The 16,326-nt window shown below is 44.1% G+C and overlaps 1 protein-coding gene across 7 annotated transcripts in view; it reads right to left on the bottom strand.

Moving 5' to 3' along the window:
- Window positions 1-641: 641 nt before the first annotated feature.
- rerg (RAS-like, estrogen-regulated, growth inhibitor) overlaps window positions 642-16,326 on the bottom strand; it is a 74,229-nt gene continuing 58,544 nt past the window's right edge. For 6 of the 7 annotated variants that reach the window (XM_038811156.1, XM_038811158.1, XM_038811161.1 and 3 more), the window contains exons 4-6: window positions 10,420-10,493; window positions 10,288-10,293; window positions 642-2,173 (exon numbers count right to left, since the gene is read on the bottom strand). In XM_038811156.1, coding sequence (XP_038667084.1) covers window positions 1,766-2,173; window positions 10,288-10,293; window positions 10,420-10,493 — 488 coding nt within the window. In that variant the 3' untranslated portion in view covers window positions 642-1,765. The remainder of the gene's footprint in view (window positions 2,174-10,287; window positions 10,294-10,419; window positions 10,494-16,326) is intronic. The other variant, XM_038811163.1, reaches the window with a different exon arrangement.

Here is a 16,326-nt window from a genome sequence, read left to right as displayed (position 1 = left end):
CTTGACAAACCACAACATCAATTAACAATTTACAGTCCCAGGAATGACAAGCTGCTGCAGATTGCACAAGGTGCTGTGTAAACAACCAACAGGAGACGGCCAACCTTGGATTTAATATTAGAAACACAGCCTAAATAAAAGGGACCGACAGCTTTTCCAAGCAAAGCATTGATTGCATTTATCGGCAATCTCTATGATAAATGGTCAGCAGTACAATGGGATCCAATTAAATTGCATAGTATTCAAATAGATCCAATTTTATTTGGATAATTTAAAACAGCATATATATATATATATGTATATATATTTACAATTCAGAACTACATCATCACTTCGAACATATAGCGATGCTATAACTATGTATATTGACATTTTATTTCACTTTTTCCCCCTGTTCTTACTGTGTTATCTCGGTGCAGGGTGTGGGGCAGCACGGTGGTGTAGTGGTTAGCATTGCTGCCTCACGGCGCTGAGGTCCCAGGTTCTATCCCGGCTCTAGGTCACTGTCCGTGTAGAATTTGCACATTCTCCCCGTGTTTGCGTGGGTTTCGCGCTCATAACCCAAAGATGTGCAGGGTAGGTGGATTGACCCTGCAAAATTGCCCCTTAAATTGGAAAAAATGAATTGAACACTATAAATGTTTTGTTTTTTTTTAAATCTCTGGCAAGGGGGAAGGAAGGTATTGATCCATTGGAGATGTATTCCTCCAGTGCTTTGCCAACTGGCAGTATCCAGAACATTGGAAGCCATTTTGACCATGGGGGAGCAGGGGGGGGCAGGCGTTTCACAGGCAAACCCAAGCCCGTCCTCATCATATGCACTTCCAGCAAGGATCCTGGATAGCAATTGGGAGTGGGAATTAAACTTTATTTTTTCTCCACCCCAACCTTGGGGGGTGCTGAGGACAACTACAGCAATCCTACTGTCACATGGGCTGAGATCAACTAACTCAGCACAAAGCATTCTGGGATCAATGTCATCCCCGGGGTATTCACCACCTCAACCAGCTGAGCCACTATAGTAAAAGTCTGAAGATCTTAGTCTGTTGATAAGTCAGGTCATTATCTGCAGACCAATATCTTGTGTTTTCAACCTGCTCAAACACTTCAAAATGGAACTGGTCCTTTTATTAAACATAAAAAGGAGTATACCCGTCAGAAGAGTTAAAAACCTGAAGTCATTTTATTTTTTCCTCACACTTTTAAACTATTTCAGCTTCAAATTAGTTTTGAATTTTGGGTGTGGAAGGGAATTAATAATAAGTCCTGTTGACCTTTATGCAAGTGAGAGTTATCAGCCAGATGTGCACACTGAAGTGTGGTACGTAATGCTACAGTACACCATTCATATTGATCAGAAGACTGCTGGGTTTTGTCCATTTGACTGATTTGAAGCTATTTGAAGTTGGAAAGCTATCACCCTTAGCTGCTTACTTCCTATTTTGTGCAATTGTTATAACCCCAATGGAGGTCCCGGGAAGAGGACCATAAGGTTTCCCATGGCCTCCCCAGAATATGAACATCTCCTTTAAGGGGGCGGGACTTCCCCTTAACAAGGAGAGCCCCAGCTGTACAAAAAACCCTGGCCTGGGTGTAGGTCGGGGAAGAGTCCCTTAGGGGAGTGGAGAAGTATTGGAAAAGTATTGTAATAAATCTTGTTCGTTAATTTCTACTATCGTCTATGCGTTTTGCTTACCGCGGATTCAACAGTAATGTAATACTACTTTTTATTTGAGTTTTGAAAAATCTTTTCCTCTCCACATATTTAGCTACTTATTTTGGTCAACATTTTGTTGATGGCCTGCTTGACATGGGTCGTCGAGCTTCTCCGTCTTGTCTTGCCTTGGATCATCTTACGCCGCCTCACCTCCCTGCACAGTTCATAGAACGCTTCATTTATGTTGCCTTCTCCAGTGCAAGCTGAACACTCGTAAAAAGCACAGGCCATTTCAGTAGCCACCTTCTCGCCTTCTTCCGTGGTGACTTGCCTGGAGTGGTCCAGATCGGCCTTGTTACCCACAAGAATCAGGGTCACGTTTTTTGGCTTTTTGATTTCGTCCAGGAAGTTCTTCAGTGAAATCACTTCCTCAAAGCTAATCCTGTCAGTAATGTCATAAACTAAGACAAAACCCTCTGCCCAACGCATGTGACTTTCCCTCTGAATGGCATCCTCCTGAAAAACAATATTGCAAGTGAGGACATCTACAAGATTGCAAATTTACTTACAGGAATACACACAGTTAATCACAACCTAAAGAATATAAAATGCATTTTGCCAGTTAATTCTTTAGCTGCCGTGCCAGCTTTTCCTACAAAAATTTTCAAACACATAGAGAAAAGTAATGGAAGGGGTGGGATCCACGATGTCATGCTGGTGAGCTTGACCTGCAAGCAACCTCGGCCCCATGGTAGATTGAGGCGCCATTTTTAAAAGTTCTGTAAAAAATGTTCAAATGCACCTCCGCCCATCCCTCTGCCCCCAACCCATGGCTACAGGACCCGCCGTCCCAGAGAACACCCTCTCCCACCCCGAACCTCCCCAACAGAAGACCCCCCACAGTCACACACACCCCACCCCCTCAAGGGAAACCGCTCTCCCTACACACACACACCGAACCTCACCAGCGCAAAATGGGAGCGGAGATACAGCCGCCACTGCCCCCTCCCCCCAATCTTGCTGTTGACCCAAGTCAAACCAGGTCTAGTAAACCTTCGTTAAACAACAGATGCATTCAATGGAAACCTGACTAAGAGACCCAGTGGTAGAACAAAATGCCATTAACCTGGGATGCGACCCAACAGAGTGGGAACAGTGTCCCAGAACATGCGCGTCTAGCCGGGTGTTTCCATGCACTCATCAGGTTCCCCCTCCCCTGAACCAATGCAGGGGATCCTGGACCCGATCCCGGCCTGGCAACGCCACCATGACACCCTGACAGTGCCCTTTCCAGCCTGGCAGTGCCATCTGGACACCTTGGCAGTGCCAGGCTGGCACCCAGGTGGCATTGTCTGGGCACCAGGCTGGCTGTGCCAAGGTATAGAGGTGGCACCAGCAGTGATAGGTTGTCACCCTGCCCAGAGCGCACGCACCTGGGGTTCTCCAATCCAGTGGGCGACTCCCACGATTGGCGTTCCATTTGTGGAGAGCAGCAACAAACGTGCCTGACCAGTCTGTGAGGCGAAGGGGATAGATCCCAACCCCACATGGAGATCGTGGGAGAGCTTATTATAGTGAGACTAGCGGTCTCACTCTAATATGCAAATTTGTAAAATTGTGATTCCATCCACAATGGGCGGGATTTAGATTGCGACGTCTCACGGGATTAGGTTAGATCTCGGGAGGTATGGCAAGCTGGATAGATCCCCAAAGAGGAATCTCCCAGCATTTACCGGCTGCATTACCATTCGGGCGGAAAGTGGCCAGTAGATTGCACCCCTGATCTCTGGAACATTAATTGGTAACAACAATATACTCTTGCTGGCCAAGTTATTCCAGACTGCTTTATTGAATTATCAGAAAACTTATTTCCAGGTGTACATACAATAACTCATATTTCCATAAAGCTCAAACCTTTGTGAATACTGCAACCTACAAACCTCACTCAATTATAAGGAATGTGATTGAAGGCTGAGAGCCATTCTACTTGATCCCATCTCAGCTCAATTCAGTTGCCTTTCTCCCATAACCCTTCCTACCGAACAAAAATTGTCCGATCTCAGTCTTGGAAATTGACAACGGATTTTTATGTAGCGCCTTTAACATAATAAAACGCCCCTCAGTACTTCAGAGAGACACAATAAGAGACAGGTCACACAGAGATATTAGTTTGGGTAACCAAAAGTCTGGTCAAAGAGATAGGTCCCGTGGAGTATCGTAAAAGGTGGTGGTGAAACGGACAGGCAGAGCAATGTAGGGAGGGAATTTCAGAGCTCAGGAACTAAGCAACTGATTAAAAACAATGTGATAAAAGCAAATTCATGTGGATGCTGGAATCTGAAACAAAAAGAGAAAACACTGGACAATCGCAGCAGGTCTGATAACATCTGTGGAGAGAGAAGGGATCTAACGTTTCCAATTTGGATGACATTTTGTCAAAGCTTTGACAAAGAATCATTCAGACTCGAATGTTAGCTCCCTTCTCTCTCCACAAATGCTATCAGACCTACTGAAATTGTCCAGTATTTTCTGTTTTTGATAAAAAACAGGGATGGTCAAGAGGTGAGAATTAGATGACTACAGAGATCGGAGGGCTGTGCGGCTGGAGGTGATTACCGAGATAGGGAGGGGACAAGGCCATGGAGGGATTTGGAAACAAAGATCAGAATGTTAAGATCAAGATGCTGCTTGACTGGGAGCCAGCTTAGGTCAGTGGGCGATAGGTGAATGGGACCTGGCTTGAGTGAGGTCCGCAGTAATTCAGACTAACTCAAATTTTCGGAGCATAGGAAGTGGGAGACCAGCCAGGAGAGATTTGGACTAGTCAAGGCTAGAGGTACAAAGGCATGAATGAAGGTTTCAGCAGCAGCAGACAAGGGTGCAGTCAGGTGACATTACAGAAATGGAAATTGTCAGTTTTCTGATGGTGCTGATATCTGGCTAGAAGCTTATCTCAGGGTCAGATGTAATACCGAGGTTGTGGAGCAGTCTGGCCCAGCATTGTAGATGTTCTGACACAGCAGGTTCCAGATTTCTACTCTGCATTTCTCCGATTTCAGTCCCAAATGAAGCTGTAATTTTCAGTTTACCTATCTGGGTTCTACCATGTACTCAAGAGAGCTGTGATTTAGACCAGATCAAACTATCATATAATCCCTACAGTGCAGAAGGAGACCATTCGGCCCATCGTGTCTTCACCGGCCCTTGGAAAGAGCACCCTACTTAAGCACATACCTCCACCCTATCCCCGTAACCCAGTAACTCTACCTCACATTTTGGACACTAAGGGGCAATTTATCATGGCCAACCCACCCAACCTTCACATTTTTGGACTGTGGAAGGAAACCGGAGCACCCGGAGGAAACCCACGCAGTCATGGGGAGAAAGTGCAAACTGCACAAGGTCACCCGAGGCCTGAATTGAACCCGGGTCCCTGGAGCGGTGAGGCAGCAGTGCTAACCACTGTGCCACCATGCTGCCCTGTACATAATTTGGCGATGTGGGCGGGAGAACTGCTTCCAACCCTCCTTTAAGAAGAACTACATTGTGAAGATGGCACAAGTGCCAGAAGACAACTGACTAGTCCACCTCAAGAGTCCCCAGTATCTTATTGTACTGTAGACCAGGCCTGCTTAACAAAGGAATATTATTCTAACAGAGATTTGGAGACGGGTGGATTTCACACTCAAAAACAGACAATGTTGTTGGATTAATCATAAAGCCTCATGTCCTACAATCACAGCAATAAGAACAGGAGAATTCTTCCCAGGGTCCTGGCCAATAGTTAACCTTCAACAACATCGATGAACAGATTATCTCGATGTTATCTCATTACTCTTTGTCGGACATTGCTATGAGCAAACTGGCCGCCTCGATTACAACGACTTAATCGACTGCCAAGCATTTTCGAGTGTCTTAAAGGATTTGAAAGGTGGTCTGTAAGTGCAAGTCTTTCTTTCCCATTTCAAGGGACAAACACATCTCACAAAGTTGGAATAAACGAAAAAACGGAAAATAATTACCCCACACTTGAAAAGAAAATCGCTCCTGAAATTCACCACAAAACTGTAGCATCCATCTCTGGCATCCAAACAAAAGTGACCGTGGGAGCTTAGAAAACCTTCCCAATACTCAGGGAAATCTACTGTACAGGTCACATTGGGTGTGGGCCAATGGCACCAGTATGAAGGAACAAAGCGATAGCAAAGATTGGTTGCGTTCCTGTGGCGTGTCAGGCATTTGTTATTGGAGAAGAATCCTCTTTAACCCATCTTTTTCGCTAGTTACCCTTTTAGAACAATCATTAAAAATTATATTTATGCTGTATCAAGACAGAATTTGAATATTTTCCAAGCTGAAAGTCTCTCAGTGCATGAGGGTTTGAAGAATGTGCAATTATTATTTTTCAACCAAAAACACAAATCATAGCAAGATTAAGGCATTCTGTTCCATTCATCAAAGCACTAGTCCACAGTGTGTGTGTGTGTTTTTTTACAGTTTTAAGGTGGCGCAAGCTTCATGAATTTCGAAAGATGCAAAGGAAATTAAATAGACAGCTGCATTTTACATTTTCTAGGATGCAGTAATTCGCACAATATGGCACAGATCACGCGCACATGCAGCCACTGATCTAAATGTAGATGCCTTTCCCAGTAAACCGAGACCTCTCCTGCAATTGGTGTTGAGACTAATTAAATGCAGCATGGTTATCTCATTAAAATGCAATTGCTATAGTATACGGCTGAAAATGGTTCAAGCACGTCCTGCATGTGAAATCAACATGGTTAACATCGCTTCAGAGATTTTTGCACGACTCTGTGCTTGCTCCCCCCCCCCCCCCCCCCCCCCCCCCCCGGCGAGAAAGCTACCCATATCAACCCAAGGATTTGAACAGAAATTCTCAGCTGACTCTAAAGTGCAGCACTGAGGCTGTGCTGAGTTGGCAGACAAGACCCTGTCTACCTGCTGGCAGGTGGATGCAAAAGATCTTGAGTCACCGTTCAAAGAATAGGGAGTTCTTCCAAATGCCTGGTTAACATTCCTCCCTTAAACAACACTGCCAAGAGCACATTTGATTTGCTGGGTACAAAATGGCTGCTCTGTTTGCCTAAACGCCGAGTGACAGTGGGTGAGGACAGAGACAATTGTAGCTGTGATGGTACTCCTAGGGAAGGCAGTGGGGTAGTGATATTGTCACTGAACTAGTAATCCAGATACCCAGGGTAATGCTCTTGGGTTCGAATCCCACCAGGGCAGATGGTGGAACTTGAATTCAATAAAAACTTTGGAATTAAAAAAGTCTAAGGCTGACCATGAAACCATTGTCATAAAAAAAACATCTGGTCATTGTCCTTTAGAAAAGGAAATCTGTCATCTTTACCTGGTCTGACCTATATGTAACTCCAGATCCACAGCAATGTGGTTGATTCTCAAATGCCCCCCGGGATGGGCAATAAATGCTGCTCCACATCTCATGGAGGAATACATTTTTAAAAAATCAAATAATCTACTGAGCAGCAGGGTAATAGGGTGCCCCTGGTGATGAAGCCGAAAATTGATTCCAATGAACAGATCCTGGCAAGCAGTATGCCTACTACTTCATAATACAAACTGGTAGGACACAAGGTTCCATACAGCCAGTGTGTACTTGCTTAGTTTAGACTGCACTAGCTCGGGAGTGAAATGTGGCTTCTTGGGCAAGGTACCAGGGCCATTGATCCTTGCCCAGCGGGAGTCATAGAATCATAGAATCCCTACAGGAGGCTGTTTGGCCCAAAAGGTGTGCAGGTTAGATTACAGGAATGGGCCGGGGGTGTGGGCCTGAGTGGATCTCAGGCCCACTCCCCCGGCCCATTCCTGTAATCTAACCTGCACACCTTTGGACACTGAGGGGCATTTTAGCATGGCTAATCCAACTATTTTTGGACTGTGGGAGGAAACCAGAGCACATGGAGGAAACCCACACAGACACGGGAAGAAAGTGCAAACTCCACACAGTCACCCAAGGTCGGGATCAAACACAGGTCCCTGGTTCTGTGAAGCAGAGTGCTAACCACTGTGCCACCACCTTCGGAATTGCGGAAGAGGAAAAATCATTCTTTCCATGTTAATGGAAGGAAGTGATTGTACTAGAGAGGGTGCAGAGGAGATTCTCCAGGGTGTTGCCTGGCCTGGCCTGGAGGGTTTTTAGCTACGAAGTGAGGCTGGTTAGGTTGGGGTTGTTTTCCATTGAGCAGAGAAGGCTGAGGGGGCACTTAATCGATGTGTATAAAACTATGAGGGACATAGATAGAGTAGAGAGGAAGGAACCTTTCCCTTCGTCGAGGGTTAATAACCAGGGGAAATAAATTTAAGGCAAGGAGCAGGAGATGTAGAGGGGATTTGGGGAAAACCTTTTCACACAAACAGTGGTAGGAATCTGGAACTCATTGTCTGAAAGGGTGATAAAGGTGGGAACCCTCACAACATTTAAGAAGCATTTAGATGAGCACTTAAAATGTCATTGTATACAAGGCTACGGACCAAGTGTTGGAAAATGGGATTAGAATAGATAGGTGCTTGATGGCCAGAACAGGCAAGATGGGCTGAAGGGCCTTTTTCTGTGCTGTAAAACTCCATGATTGACTTAATTGAAATGAAAATCACTTACGTTTGAGTCCAAACCAAACAAGAATCTCTAAGAATACCTTGGATGTGATATTCCATTGTGACAGACCTGTAAACATTTCTCATGTATCAAAGCAAGTAATCTCTCCTGAAGTGATTTAAGGCAACCAGGTTCCAGATTTAAATGAAGTGTAACACACAATAATTTAAAACCTATGACAACGGTTGTTTTTACATCCGGTAAACCACTTGAGAATGGTTGCATTAATTTAACAGCATTTATGAGAGAATATTTCAGTGAATGCCGAGCTGCTCTGCAGTCCTTATCTTTCGGTTGTGCATGCTCCATGCTATCCACCCACACAAAATGACACTCCTTCGAGGACACTCTTAACGTTAAGGAAGATAAATTTCAGACTCTTAAACTGAAAGAAACATCTCCGCATGATTTAAAATGGCCTTGAAGTAATTGAGTGCAAAAATGTGACTGGGTTTGTGCGTCAGGATTACAGTATATTGCAGTAAATAAATAATGTGTACTTGATAAGGACTGTTAAAGTTCCCATTCTTTATGGGAAACTCATCAGTCTTCATGCAGGACAATAATGAATTCTGGTGATTTGTTTTGATGTGAGAGAGAGAAAGAGAGAGATTAGATAATTAAACAAGATGCATATAATCCCCATTAACCCAACGTTCTCATGAATAATGAAGAAAATGCATCTCTTGAGCCTCACTGTACTTCCTAAAAGGAATATTTCTCTTATGGAACATGCAGATCAAACTCTGCACTAGCAGGCGTCACAAAGCCCACTTACTTCCAGCTCCATAATACTGACCACCTCATCCTTGCTTTTGTTAGACTCTTCTAATTCCAGTCTTGAGCTAATGCAAAACCTTTTGCCCATATCTCACGACAAGTCCAGTTTTCCTATCTCCATCGTCTCTGCACTCACTGAAGCACTTTGGTTCCTGGCCCATTGATGTCTTAAATTTAACATTCTTATCCTGATGTTTGAATCCCTGCCTGGCTTCCACATTTCCATATCTGTAGCCTTCTCCAGCCCTACAACCCACTGAGAAGACTACATTCCTCCAATTCTGACCTCTTACTCGTTCTCCACCACTGGGCACCGCCAGGGGCGTCCTTGCAAATCTTGAGCTCTGGGACACCCTCCCCAAACCGTTCTGACTCAGCCTCTTTGACTACTTTGTTTTAAATCAATCTCCGAAAATGACCTTCATTGGCTATCACTGTTGTCTGATATCGAATTGTGAAGTGCGTCTGGACCATTTTCCTATGATATAAGCTCTACATAAAAACAAGTTGTTGTTGCAGTGCAGTAGACATCTCGGGCGGGATTCTCCGAGCCCCGCACCGAGCCTGTGGGGGGGGGGGGCTCCGACACCGGGAGGCGGGGGGGTCTGGCCCATGATCGGGGCCCACCGATCGGCGGGCCGGCCTCTCCAGCCCCGTCCCTATTTGGTTACGCGACCAGCCTCTGAACCCCTATGCAATGTTGCTTCGGGGCCGGCGCGTTGGCGTGGCGCCCAGTTGATGCCAGGAAGGGAGGCTGGAGTGGCATGAACCGCTCCAGCGCCAAATCGGTAGTGCCCACGCCCGTTTCCCGCCGTCGTGAAACACGACGCCGTTCACAACGGTACGGACACTGCCTCCATTTCGGAGAATCCCGCCCCTCAAATATGGCTACAAACACTATTTGCAAGCACGTAACTTTGCACCCAATACCATGGAGCCAGCACGCAGGGAGACCCTGAAGAGACTGAAGCTGATGAATTCTTCAGATGAGTGAATTTGGTCGGGTAGTTCTCCGCATCCTAAAAGGGCCACATCTTTGAACCTGGGTGCATACTTCAAATCCCATCCCTATTTATACAGACCTGCTCTGCTTTGTGTGTACCTGACTGCATACTAGTGTACATGCATGTGTAAATACCTATGCATGTGCACATACATGGGCCTCGGAGTATAACTAGCAGCTATGCATGATAGTATCCCATACCTTCTTCTGACGAGTTTTCAAGCGTGCATGCAGAAAATAGATTAAAAGAGAAAATCGTCAAGGAAGTAAATAAATAGGGTACAGTAACAAGTCTAATGAAGACATCAGAGAGGGTCTGTGTTACTAACTTACCTGGCCAGCTGTGTCTAAGATTTCCATAGAAACTGCTTCATCATCAATAGTTGCTTGGTGGCGATAGGTTGACTCTGATGGTTTATATCAAAAAGAAGTCTTTAATTAGTGTTGATGTCGACAGTTCTGGTGAATTTTAAATTTAACAACAGTACATACATTGCATGAGAAATTTAGGAAAGTAAGAGAACAAACCCTTGACCTCTTAATGAGGCACTGCCCCAATACGAAACACTTCAGAGATTGCCCAAGTTCCCCAAACACACAGTTTTGACAACCTTTGCTTATAAAGTCGTGTTCAAGCCGCAGAAAGCTTTAAAATTTAATTGCAAAAGGAATTCTGAAACCCTCATTTAGCTTGGCGCCAAAAGTGCTATTTATGAAAACAAAACTACTTTTTTTATGATTAAATCACAGGAATTAAGAGCGTACAGGATTTGTGTCTCACAAAAGGATATTTTGTCTATTGTGCCCTCTTCAACTCTGCACTGAACACCAGTGTGAGTTACTCAAATAAGCCAGAGAGACACTTAACTGTAATTATAACCCAATTTACCCTGCAAGAAACTTACAGACTGAGGTAGAACACCAGTGACTTTAATGCAGAGTAAATTGGATGGGGTGCAAAACCCAGCATTACGCCCATCCAGCAAGTTTCCCTGAATTGCCATCAATATGGAATCAGTGCTGACACACACATTAAAAACTGAAGTCTATGCAGATGTATAATCCCTGCTGAAGTCCAGCCGGTGTGACACTCTTTCCACTCACTCACAAAGCTGTCATCTGGACAATGTGCGTTTGGCCCTAGCCACATGGTGCCATATGCTTATGTTACTGAACAGAATATTGGTACAATTAGGACATTGTTTCTAGAGATATTTCCTTCCTTGTTTTTGGATAATCCAGGACTGTTTCACTGTATTCAGAATCCTTCCAGCTTCTCTCGCACTTTGCTTCATATGGAGTGTTCTCACTGGTCTGTCTATATCAGGGGTGGGCAAACTACGGCCCGCGGGCCGCATGCGGCCCGCCAAAGGTATTTCTGCGGCCCACCAAGTCATTAAAAAAAAAAAAAAAAATTTTTAAAAAAAATTTTTTTTTTTTTTTAATTTTTTTTAAGGTTACTGGGGGGGGGGGGCTGTTGGGTTACGTTGACTTGAGTAGGGTGATCATTGCTCGGCACAACGTCGAGGGCCGAAGGGCCTGTTCTGTGCTGTACTGTTCTATGTTCTATATGAGGCGCCCAGAAGCATAACCGGGTGAAGTAATTATTTTACTTAATATACTATGCGGCCCCTTGTGAATTGAGAATTTCTGAATGTGGCCCTTGCACGGAAAAGTTTGCCCACCCCTGGTCTATATGGTATGACTGAAGGAATCATTAGGCTGAAAGACAATAACCCAGCTTGCTTCCCTTCACAACCAGTTATAATGGTGACAGAACTTCACTTTTCTGAAAACGCTATTTTTTCATACCGATTGCCCTTATTGATGCCTTGTCCTTTCCATCCGTTAGCTCAGCTGGTTGTAGTTTAGTTAGATTTTCTTTCTCTGGATTGGGAGTTCAGCGAGGCTGCACTCGTGTAGTGTAGAAACTCAAGAGCAGGAGGCAGGGAGGTCAGTGGATTTCAATTGCTGGAAAACCCTCAACAAACATGCTGCATTGACTCCTCGCCCCCTCTTCAATCTGCATTCCCATCGAGTGAGGCTCCACATCGGGGAGAACTGTCTCAATGAGTTCACCCTTCTGACCTTATAACTGAATGATAAGCAGTAACTTTCAGAGGTTCCCAATGGCTGCTTTATAAATCCAGCACTACAATGTTCCAGAACCTATTCGGTGCATCAGTGTGAAGGATTTAGATTCTCTCCGAGGACAACATTTTATGCTGCTCTTTCTGATGATCACTTAATTACTGCGACCCGTGTCAAGGCTAATAACACTTCCCCACAAAGTTTCTTTAACTATTTCCCTTTACAAGTCACAGGGACAAGGGTATCCTTTGATTGGCCTCGTCGCTGCATATTTAGTAGTAAGTGTGGAAGTAATCAGCCGCTAAAGTTTGAATGTTTGTGTTATGTTGCGTTTAAATTCATTTCAGGCTCATTTTCTTAATTTCTCCAGCAAATAATTGGTGAAAATCAACAGGTACTAAAATAAGAACGAGATTCTCTGGCCTCCCCCCGTTTCTCGGCGGCGAGAGGCCGCCCGCCATTGGCCGGCAGCGGGAGCTTACGATCCCACCACTGTCAATAGAAATCCCCATTGAATCCAGCACCCTGCCACCATGAAACCCACGGGTGGGGTGTGCTGTTGGTAGCACCGAACATCCCGTCATCTAGAAGACAGTGCCCTAAAATACCAATCAATGAGGCTGTATCTCAAGGGAGGTGTACACCAGAAAGTAAAATAACTTTTACCACACAACAGTAACTTTTGCTACACAACAGTACTTTAAGAGAATTTATGGCACAACTTCAACTTGCTTTCAAGTTGGCAAAACATAACCAGGTTCAATGCCAACTCAAAGAAAAATATCTCGCTTATATGTTTCCACAAAATTGGTCTTGCAAAAGTAGTAACATTGTTTAGAGAGGTTATGCTTTAGTTCTTATCAATATTTGCAACTCGCATTTGCATAATGCCTTTAATACTTAAAAACACCGATACACATCACAAATAAATCTATGGAAAACAGAACTGAACTCTGAAAAGAAAGATTAAAATGATTGGGGGGGGGGGGGTGGTGAACTGAAAAACTTGGGACATTTTTGAAGGAGAAAGTACTGGAGGGGGAGGAAATTTAGAGGTGGACTTCCTGAGAATAGGCTCCAAACATAATTGTACAACAACCAGGATTTGTCTGTCCATGAATAACATGTCAAAACTTCAGCGGAAACTATAGTATAAAAGGGACTGTCACATAAAGGTCTAACAGAGGACTGAGTACAGTACCATCCACACAATAATGTAAGAGAACACGTCACTCACATCTAAGGGTCAGCCTAGTGTTGAATAGAGCCATGTGTAGAAGCAAGCAGGAAGACAGCACTTAACCTGGACCTTTACTGTACTTGTGTATACAGTTTCTAGCAGTTAATATTATAATTTTTGTCACATGTAGGCTTACATTAACACTGCAATAAAGTTACTGTTAAAATCCCCTAGTTACCAGATTCCGGCGCCTGTTCGGGTACCTGGAGGGAGAATTCAGAAGGTCCAAATTACCTAACTACCCAAGACAACAAATACTTTAATAATACTGAACTATGACCATCAACTTACAACAGGAACCATCACCATCATCTGTAAGTTCTGTTTATTATTGGGTGTGCTCCATGTTTGTCCTCAGCTATTAAAACAGGTTCACAAAACAGCACAAAAGTAATGTAGAAAACCTGGCCGGGGTCCAATCTGCCTTCATTCCCAAATTGACGCACGCTGAAGTATGTGCAAAGATAAATGTATGATGTCTGAGAAACATTTTCTCATAAAGGGTGAACTGAATAAATTCATACTCTTGGCACATAGATTAGTGCTGGGGACACATATCCAAAAAGTGAGGCACAGAGGTCAGCAGACTCCACTGGGATCCTCGTCCATCAATTTTAATTGATCAAAAATACTTCAGGGGTCACCAACCTTGGTGCCCAGTTCACATAGCTTTTTTCTAGGATCATAAACATGCAGCTTCATCCTTACACTACAGAATCATAGAAATGACAATCAAGAATATGCTGGTGTCAGCTTTTCATCTCCACTTATCTATAGGATAAAACCACCTTTAGGGCGGTTTAATAGTGTCAAGTTAATAAGAGATATCCCACCCAGTGAGCACAAAAAACAAGGTCAAGGCATTTGCAACCATCTTCAGTTCAAAGTGCTGAGTGCCTGATGCATCAGGCCTCTGCTTGAGGTCCCTACCATCACAGAAGCCAGTCTTCAGCCAATTCGATTCACTCCATGTGACAACAAGGCACAGCTGAGCGGACTGGATATGACGAAGGCTGTAGGTCTGACAAATATCTTGACTGGATTGCTTGTGATTCTGAACTAGCCACACTCTTGACCAAGCCCTTCTAGAATCGCTGCAACATTGGCTTCTGCCTGACAAAATGTGCGATCCACAAAAATCAGGACAAATTCCATTTGACTAATTAACATTCCATCAATTTACTGACAACGATCAGCAAACTGATGGAAGTACATAGGAGCAGGAGTGGGCCATTTAGTCCATCGAACACACTCCGTCATTCAATGAAGTCAAGGCTGATCTTCTACTTTAACACCATTTTCCTGCACTATTCTCATATCCCTTATTGTTTCTACTATGCAGAAATCTATCAATCGCAGAACTGAACATACTGAATGACCGAGCCTCCACAGCCCTCTGGGACAGAGAAATCCAAAGATTCACCACCCTCGCAGTAAAGAAGTCCCTCTTCATCTCAATTTCTAAATGGCCTATCCCTTATTCTGAGACAGTGTCCCCTGGTTCTAGCCTACCCAGCCAAGGGAAGCATACTTCCTGCATCGGTTGAGTCCTGTAAGAATTTTGTATGTTTGAATAAGGTCAATTCTCATTCTTCTAAACTCCAAATATTAGAGACCCAGTCTATATAATCCTTCCTCATAGGACAATCCCTCCATCCCAGGATTTAAGTTGCACTCTCCAAGTATATCTTTCCTTATGTAAGGTGACCAAAAGTGCCCACAATACTCCAAGTGTGGTCTTACCAAGGCTCTATGTAATAGCAGCAAGACATTTTTACTACTAAATGCAAATCTCTTGTAATAAATGCCAATATACCATCTGCCTTCTTATTTGTATGTTAGCTTTCAGTGATGCATGAACAAGTCACCCAAATCCCTTTGAAGTTTAACACTTACCAGCCTCTCACTATTTAAGACACATACACCTTGTATTTCTGTTTCCTACCAAGCTGGATAACGTCAAACTTCGCCACATTGCATTCCATCTGCCATTTTTCTCCAAATCCCCTTGAGGCACCTTTGCATCCTCCTCACAACTCACACTTCCACCTCATTTTGTGTTGTCTGAAAGCCTCCGAGTATGACATTGAATCCCCACATCCAAATTATTAGTATAGTTTGTTAATAGCTTTGGTCCAAGCACTGATCCTTGCGGTACCCCACTTGTCATAGCCTGCCAACCTGAAGATTTTTTTAATAGCACCTACTCTCCATTAACCTGCTCACCAATGCTCAGTCAGGGTTCTGTCAGGGGCACAGCTCCAAACTTCATTACACCCTTAGTCCACACATGGTCAAAAGAGCTGAATTCCAGAGATGAGGGGAGAGTGACACTGCCCTTGACATCAAAACAGCATTCAACAGATTGTGCCATCAAGGAACCCTAGTAAAGTTGAACTTATTTGGAATCAAGGGGGAAACTCTCCACTGGTTGGGGTCATACCTAACACAAAGGAACATGGTTGCATTTGGTGGAGGTCAATCATTTCTTCACCAGAATATTACTCAAGGGTCCTCAGGGGAACATTCTAGGCCTAACCATCTTCAACCCCTTCATCAATGACCTTCCCTGCACATAAGGTCAGAGGTGGGGATGCTCACTGATGATGTTAAAGTGCTCAGTACCTTTTGCAACTCCACTTTGATGAAGTAGCTTGTGCCTGTAAGCAGCAAGACCTGCATCATATTCACGCATGGACTTGTAAGTGACAAATAACATTTATGTCATACAAGTGCCAGGCAATGACCAGTTCCAGCGTGAGAATCGTAGCAACTCCCCTTGGCATTCAACAGCATTACCATTGTTGAATGCCTCACCATCAACATCCACCACCAAATGAGCACAAAGTTTCTCCAATTAAACATTGGGAAGGCCAAAGCTATTTGCCTCACTACAAATTCCACTCCCT

The sequence above is a fragment of the Scyliorhinus canicula genome, chromosome 11, assembly GCF_902713615.1.
Source record: "Scyliorhinus canicula chromosome 11, sScyCan1.1, whole genome shotgun sequence".
NCBI lineage: Eukaryota > Metazoa > Chordata > Chondrichthyes > Carcharhiniformes > Scyliorhinidae > Scyliorhinus > Scyliorhinus canicula.
Note: the sequence above shows the minus strand (reverse complement) of the source record. Positions and strands in the feature narration are given on the sequence as shown.